The sequence below is a fragment of the Uranotaenia lowii genome, chromosome 1 (genome assembly GCF_029784155.1).
Source record: "Uranotaenia lowii strain MFRU-FL chromosome 1, ASM2978415v1, whole genome shotgun sequence".
NCBI lineage: Eukaryota > Metazoa > Arthropoda > Insecta > Diptera > Culicidae > Uranotaenia > Uranotaenia lowii.
This window is the reverse complement of record NC_073691.1, coordinates 134,708,411-134,716,995: the sequence shown is the minus strand read 5'-3', so window position 1 is coordinate 134,716,995 and position 8,585 is coordinate 134,708,411. Positions and strand designations below refer to the sequence as shown.

At 42.5% G+C, this 8,585-nt stretch overlaps 1 protein-coding gene across 1 annotated transcript; it reads left to right on the top strand.

Annotated features, from left to right (window-relative positions):
- The first annotated feature begins 2,950 nt into the window (after positions 1–2,950).
- On the top strand, positions 2,951–8,263 carry LOC129737948 (uncharacterized). Its single transcript, XM_055729120.1, has one exon. It carries the CDS (start codon positions 2,951–2,953, stop codon positions 8,261–8,263), a length of 5,313 nt encoding a protein of 1,770 aa, XP_055585095.1.
- Positions 8,264–8,585: the final 322 nt, after the last annotated feature.

Here is an 8,585-nt window from a genome sequence, read left to right as displayed (position 1 = left end):
GTCTCCCCTAACTTCAGAAAAAACGCAATTTTTTTACTCCCACGAAAATGCTTCTAGTTCATCAACGGGTTCAAGTATCGTTCTAATTTTTGGAACATAGAAACTTGAAGTTACAAGCTGTTAGAAAATGTCAAAGTCGGCTAGTTGCTAAATTTTTCCAAAAAGATATGGTGAAAATAAGAAAAGGGGATCAAGTATCCCCACTCTCCCCTACTGATGTCTATTTTTCTCATTTCAATTGTGCCTCATTGCGTTTTAAGGTCGGAAGTGGTATACTAAGTTTTTGAAACGTCATCCAGCGCTATCAGAACGAATCCCTGAAGCAGTAAACCAAGCCAGCTCACGAGTTTCGGAAAACGACATTCGAAAATGGTTTGCTACGGTCTATCGATATTTAGAGGAACATAATTATACAAGTATCTTGAACGATCCATCAAGGATATTTAATGCTGACGAAACTAGTTTCGTTTTAAATCCAACATCGAAAAAAGTTATAGCGTCAAAAGGAAACAAAAACGTCAATTTTGTTATCCGAGGACGCCCAAAAGAAAACATAAACGTTTTATTCCCCTTTTCCGCGGATGGATAAGTATTGCCTCCAGATGTAATAGTACCTGTAAAACGGATGAAAATATCAACCATTCAAAGCTACCCTTCTGATTGGGGATTAGGTTCCTCACCTAACGGTTGGATGGATACTCGCAACTTCTTACTTTACATAAAGAATATATTCTATCCAATTTTGATTAAAAACAAGATTGAGTTGCCTGTTTTATTTTTTGTGGACGTTCATTCGTCTCACATGACCTACGAAGCGGCCGAGGAATGTTTAAGAATACTGATAGCACTTTTTCCAAATACTACTCACATCCTTCAACCTGCTGATGTGGCCATTTTTCGGCCTTTAAAAAGTGTATGGACAAATGCTGTGGAAATAGTAGACACCACCGTATCAATCGGAAACTTCGGAACAATACTTCCTGGAGTCATTGAAAAGGCCTTCAAAAAGGAAAACATCGTTAACGGATTCCGTTGCTGTGGTCTTTACCCGTTCGATGCAAATGCGGTAAATGATTGGAATAATACTAAAAAATATTTTTAAAACCCTTTTCTCTATCTAATAGATTAACTATTCTAAGTGTATTGCAATAGGCTTGCCGACAGTCGACAATCCTGCAAGAGCAGATGACAACCCTTTGATACTTTCAGCAGAAGATTCAAACATAACTACTAGCTTAAGCAATGTATTCAGGAGTATAGGACTGTAGGATCTGTAGAAAAAGTTGAAAATAATTCGTCAGCACATTATGATGAACAACATTTGTTTATCCCAACACCTTCAACATCATATGATAGAAGAACCGAACTTCCCGAGCGGCTGGAACAACTTTTCGAAAATGCCGTTTGTTCACCGAAGGAATCGGACTTCAAAGAAAAATCGTCAACAGCTGCTCTTCAGGTTTTTAGTACTGTGTTAGATACAGTTACAGGCACAGCAAAAAAAATTCATTGAACAAGAAAATTCGAACATAGCGTCAAACGTTGTCCTTCAAAGTTTGCAACTTTTGCAAAAAGTTACTACAACGGCATTGAAAGACCAAACACAAATTATTATTAATTCGGAGTTTGTTGAGAGCTGCGTTTTGCCAGGTGCGTAGTCATTTTATAACTTTTTCCCTGTTGAACTATAACTTTAAGTTGGAATTAATTATTCTAATTTACAAGTCGCATACCTCTGCAAATAATCACCAATCGCCGCTTATCAAATTTTTTAACTTCTCCACCGACTCCAGAAAGGACAAGGAAGCATATTAATTTCAAGCAATCATCATATGCTGTTTTAACGGCTAAGGAGCGATTGGACGAGTTGGAAAAGAAGAGACAAGAGAAACAGTGTCAAGAGAAGATGAAAATTGAAAGAAAAAATATGAGAGACATGAAGAAAAAAGAAAAATTAGAAGAAATGAAAATTAAAAAAGAAAAACAAGTGGAAAGAAGGCTAATCCGTGAAGAAACAAAACAACAAAAAGAATTAAAAACACGGAAACTCAAAGGAAGAGGGGATGCTGAAATTGCATCCAAAAAACACTCACAAAGCAAAAATCGTTCCACATGAAGTTCTTTGTAATTGTAATGGAATATTTGATTCCTTTTTTTAATTTTTTTTGTTATGAATTTTAACTTTGAATAAAATTTTTATTTTTCTAAGAGCCTGTTTTTCTTATCTTCAGTATTTTGGTTTGATTGGAAGCGAAAAGTCGGTTACTTTCTGTTCAAGCCAAGCTTGAAAATTAAGATTATCCTAACAATTAAAATATTTTGCGCCACCCTAATTTTCCACATATGCGTACCACCCTATTCAATCGCAATCGACGAGAACCTGCGTGTGTATGCGTGAAAGAAAACGACCGTTGGCTGCTGTCTGCTGTATGGATACACACACACACACACCCCGTACGATAACGAGTGAACGATGTCGCCATTTTTTGAATTTTGAATTCAGTTCCGTTTTAGACTTCCGCTTGCGAGCACCTTATGAAAGTTCCGAAGTTATATTCCTCCATATGTTTTTCCAAGAAAAATCCAAGTTGTGTAAATAGTGTACATATTGTAAATATAAGTTAAGAGAACAATTTAGTATTATTATTTAAGTGAATAGCAAATTCCTTGCACTTCCGGCAAATTGTGTTTTCGGACTTCGAATCAGTTCCCAACGCGAGCAATTTACAGTCCACGGCTCCGACATTGGTCCAATTCGAACCGGATAAAAAGTGACTGCTTCGAAGATCCGGTGCACACCGGAATTAAAACGATCCAAGTGAAAAAAGACGCTTCTGCGATAGACATTTAAGTGTGAAGAAAACCAAGTGAAATCTCAAAAACAGTAAGTGCAAATCCAAAATCTATTTGAAGTGAAAAGTGAAAATCAGTGGTTTCAAACGAAACAAAAATGGCGGAAGCTGGAGTATCATCCACGCCAAGAAGAAAGAACACCAAGAAGCAAACGAAGTTGGTGGAAAAAATGGAGGTTATGGATAAGGTAACGGCGCTCATGCACCGCCGGGAGCACGAGAATGGTAAAGTGGCCAAAATTTTCCATGCTTTGTATCCTGAAGATGGATCGGATGTCCAGTTATCTCGAGGTAAGATAAAAGCCTATCAACTATCGGTAAAAGAAGCATATGTTGAGTATAAATGCTTCCAAGATAAGATTCTCGAGCTCGTTCCCTCTGATGAAGTTGAAATCCATTATCAGAATTTCAAAGCATTCGAAGAACTGTACTTAGAAGTTTCGATTGCCCTCGAGGAACATTCTGAACAGATCTCATTAAATCCCGTTGCCGCACCATCTCCCTTGAGTAATCCATCAGCTCTAATTATCCACCAACCTCTTCGAATGCCCATTCCCACCTTTGATGGTCGATACGAAAGTTGGCCGAAATTTAAAGCAGTTTTCAAAGACCTTGTCGATAAGTCCCCTGATTCCCCGGCAGTAAAGTTATACCATCTAGAGAAATCCCTTATTGGAAAGGCTGCCGGGTTGATTGACGCTAAGACCATTAACGAGGGAAACTATGACCATGCTTGGCAAATTCTCGAGGAGCGTTTTGAAAATAAGCGCCACACTATTGACACTCATATTACCGGCCTATTTAATTTGAAACGCATGGCGAAGGAGAATCACGCTGAATTAAGGGCTCTCCTCGACGAATGCACGAGACATGTAGAATCACTCAAATATCTCGAGCAGGAGTTCACAGGTATTTCGGAGTTAATGTTAGTCCATCTGTTGACAAATGCGCTGGACAAAGACACTCGCCGTCGTTGGGAGGGAACAATCAAGCACGGTGACCTCCCTTCATATCATGACACGATGAAGTTCCTAAAAGAGCAATGCTTTGTTCTTGAAAGGTGTGAAGCAGCGAATCAAAGCTACAATCAACCGCAACCCAAACCATCCGGTGGGAAACTCCTGTCCACGAGAACCAACACTGCAATCATCACGAAAGACGAAACCATGATCAAGTGTGAAATCTGTTCTGAGAGTCATGCCAACTACACCTGTCCTGAATTCAGGGCTCTTTCCGTTCAAGAACGATTGACCATGGTAAAGGAAAGGCAAATGTGTTTCAACTGCCTTAGAAGAAATCACTTGAGCATGAATTGTCCATCGGAGAAAACCTGCGGCAAGTGTCGCAAACGCCACCATACTCCGCTCCATGTCGGAGACGGTTCCATATTAGCTGCTGAAAATTCCTCCTCATTGGCCAACACCATTCTCAGTAAGACTCCCGAAGCTGAAGAAGTGACAACAGCAGCATGTTCCAATAAGCAAACTGCAGCCCATCAGGTTTTGTTGCTAACTGCGGTCGTAAATGTGTTAGACAAAAACAACACCCTCCACCCTTGTCGAGTTTTATTAGACAGTGGATCCCAAGCAAACTTGATAACAGATTCCATGGCAACAAGGCTGAATTTAAAACGGGTCGCATCGAATGTGACAGTGGCTGGCGTCAATGGCACGAAGACAAATTCCTCTGGTGCTGCTGTTGTACAAATCCGCTCAAAATATTCCTCCTTCGCCGCCAATGTTTATTGTCTTATCACCCAACAAGTAACATCAAACCTCCCAACGGTTGATGTAGACATCCGTTCCTTTTCGCTGCCTCCTGGGATTGAGCTCGCCGACCCGAGTTTCCATCGTTCGGACAAAGTTGATATGCTGCTTGGTAACCAGTGGTTCCTCAAATTGCTATTGCCGGGTGTGATTTCACTGGCCGACAACCTCCCAACGTTCCGTGAAACCCAACTGGGTTGGGTAGTGGGTGGTGAATGCGATCCAGATGGTAAGCCAGAACAACTAGTCTTATCTAATGCCGTGACCTTCGAAGAACTGAATGATTCCGTAAAAAAATTTTGGGAAATTGAATCAGTTCCCGAAGAGCAAACGATTTCCACCGAAGAAAGTGAATGCGAAGAGCATTTTTTAGCTACTCATCAGCGTGACGATTCTGGTCGGTATATTGTTCAGCTACCGTTGCGCAATTCCATCGACGAGCTTGGTGATTCAAGAAATTTGGCCCTTCGAAGATTTTTCGCTTTGGAAAGACGCCTTGTCGACCAACCAGAATTGAAGTCACAATACGTCGAATTCATGCACGAGTACGAAGCACTTGGGCACTGTAAGGAGATATTTGAATCAGCTGATTTAAAAACAGAAAAAATATGGTACCTTCCTCACCATGCAGTTCTCCGACCGTCGAACACCACTACTAAGTGCCGTGTGGTTTTTGATGCTTCGGCCAAGGTGAATGGTTTGTCATTGAACGACGTCTTGAAAATCGGTGCCATTCCTCAGGAGGACCTCCAATCGATTGTTCTTCGTTTCCGTGAGCCTCGTTATGTGTTAAGCGCCGATATTGCCAAAATGTATCGGCAAATCCGAGTGAATGAATGTCACTCATCCCTTCAGCGGATTTTTTGGAGAAATGATCCGTCTCAACCTCTTCGTGTGCTGGAATTAACCACTGTGACATATGGCACAGCTTCGGCCCCGTTTCTGGCGACTCGAGCCCTCCAGCAGCTTGCAATCGATGAGAAGGAAAATTGTCCACTAGCTGCTGAGATCGTCCAAAGGAGTTTTTACGTGGATAATGCACTATTTGGATTCGATTACATCGCCGAGGCTGCCGAGGCTCGCATACAGTTGGAGAAAATGTTGATTTCCGGAGGCATGCAGCTTCACAAGTGGGCCTCAAATTGTCCGGAACTGTTAGTGAACATACCTGAAGAAAATAAGGAAAAGTTAGTGAAAATTGAGAACTTTGGGCCAAATGAAGTGATAAAAACCCTTGGATTGATGTGGGATCCAGTGAATGATGATTTGCTGTTTGTTTCCTCGCCTACTTCCGATATATCCGTTCCCACTAAGCGACAAGTGTTGTCTCTTATCGCCCGAATGTTCGACCCGCTGGGGCTAGCCGCTCCTGTGATTCTTGTTGGCAAACTCCTGATGCAACGATTGTGGAAGGCAGAAATTGAGTGGGATGAAAATTTATCCAGTGATTTGATCGATGAATGGGAACGCTTCCGAGAAGCGATCGGAAGTGTTGGTCTGCTGAAGATTCCTCGCCAAGTTGTCGTTCCAAATGCCATCCGGTACGAACTGCACGGGTTTGCCGATGCTTCTCAAAACGCATACGGTGTTTGCGTTTATATCCGCTCTCTGGTTCCGGGACAGGGTGCATCTCTCCGATTGTTGACCGCCAAGTCCAAGCTGGTACCGAAATCTGTCCTAACTATCCCGAGGAAAGAGCTGCTTGCGGCACTTTTACTGCACAGATTGGTGAAGAAAGTTCTTGCTGCTGTTTGTTTACCACTTGAAGAAAAACTGCTGTGGAGTGACAGCCAAATCGTGCTCGCTTGGTTGCGAAAAAGTCCAGGCCAACTAGATGTGTTCGTTAGAAATCGGGTTGCTGAGATTATTGCGAGTGGGTCGGATTTTAAGTGGAATTATGTTCGTACGTTTGATAATCCGGCTGATGTTGTGTCGCGTGGGCAATCAGCCAGTCAGCTGGCTACAAATGATTTGTGGTGGAATGGACCTATGTTCCTGCGATGTGAACCGTACCTATGTGAAGTGCCAAATATTCTACCGGATAGTGAACTTCCCGAACTAAAGTGTAATTTAACCGTTTGTCCGGCAATACAACTCGAAGAACTACCAGTGTTTAGCAAATTTGAAAATTTTCGAAAGTTGCAACGTGTGATCGCGTACGTTTGGCGGTATAGTACGAACATAAAGAAGAAGTCGGTGGATGATCGTGAGTTGAGAGAATTTCCTACTGTTTCCGAAATGCGAATGGCAATGATGTTGATTATAAGGGCCATACCGTCGCAGTGTTTTATGGACGAAATACAAGGAATCAAATGTGGGAAACCGTCCAAAAGATTAGAGAAGTTGAGTCCCTTCCTAGATGACTGTGGGTGTCTTAGGGTGGGAGGACGTCTTGAAAATTCCAATTTGCCATACGCCACCAAGCATCAATTTATCCTACCGAATGAACATCCTTTGGTGCAATCTCTTATTGCTTCTCTTCATCGTGAGCATTTACATGCTGGGCCCTCGGCACTCATGGCAATTCTCCGAAGTCAGTTTTGGGTCCTGAGTGCGAGGTCGACTGTGCGCAAAATTACAAGGAGCTGCGTGCAATGTTTTAAGGTGAATCCGAGACTGCTTGACCAGTACATGGGTGACTTGCCGAGAAGCCGAACTGAAAGGTCACCAGCGTTCCTGAAAGTAGGTGTCGACTTTGCCGGTCCAATCTTCCTAAAGCAGAATCAAAGAAAGGCCTCTCCGGTGAAGGGTTACATCTGCGTTTTTGTGTGCCTTGTTACCAAATCACTACACCTGGAAGTCGTCGAGAATCTAGCTACTGAAGCATTTATAGCATGTTTGCATCGATTCGTTGGTCGTCGTGGTTTACCCGAAATAATATTCAGCGACAATGGCACCAACTTTGTTGGTGCTAAGCATGAACTCCATCAGCTGTACTCAATGCTCAAGGATCAACTCACCCAGCAAAAAATTTCTGAATTTTGTTTACCAAAGGAAATTTCCTGGGAAATGATTCCTCCTAACGCTCCTCACATGGGGGTCATTTGGGAAGCAGGTGTAAAGAGCGTGAAGACTATACTGAAGAAGGTGACGAAGGACGCCCGCTTGAACTTCGTTGAATTTCAAACGCTACTCATCCGAATCGAAGCCCTGCTGAACTCTAGACCCCTCTACTCGAATCCTGAAGACCCGGCTGAACCTGATGCTCTAACACCAGGACACTTCATAGCTGATCGTCCCTTATTGGCTATTCCGGAACCAACCTGTGATGGCATCCCAGAAAACCGTCTATCTCGTTGGCAATATGTGCAAGTACTCCGCAATCAATTTTGGAAGAGATGGTCTCAAGAATATTTAACCGAGCTCCAAGGTCGTGCTAAGTGGACTAAAAAGACCCCAAATATTCGCCCGGGAATGGTGGTCCTAGTGAAGGATGATAATCTGCCACCTCAATCATGGAAACTTGGAGTAATCGAACAAACCTTCCCTGGAAAGGACGGTTGTGTTAGAGTTGTGAATCTTCGAACAAGGAATGGTTCTATTAAACGTCCTATTCATAAGCTGGCTCCTCTTCCCATCCTGGACAACGGAGAAATATCCAAAGACAGTGGTGCCCCGGGGGGAGTATGTTCAAGCCAAGCTTGAAAATTAAGATTATCCTAACAATTAAAATATTTTGCGCCACCCTAATTTTCCACATATGCGTACCACCCTATTCAATCGCAATCGACGAGAACCTGCGTGTGTATGCGTGAAAGAAAACGACCGTTGGCTGCTGTCTGCTGTATGGATACACACACACACACCCCGTACGATAACGAGTGAACGATGTCGCCATTTTTTGAATTTTGAATTCAGTTCCGTTTTAGACTTCCGCTTGCGAGCACCTTATGAAAGTTCCGAAGTTATATTCCTCCATATGTTTTTCCAAGAAAAATCCAAGTTGTGTAAATAGTGTACATATTGT

Excerpts from the sequence above, each read along its gene's own strand:
- LOC129737948 (XM_055729120.1), top strand. The coding sequence starts at position 2,951 with ATGGCGGAAGCTGGAGTATCATCCACGCCAAGAAGAAAGAACACCAAG.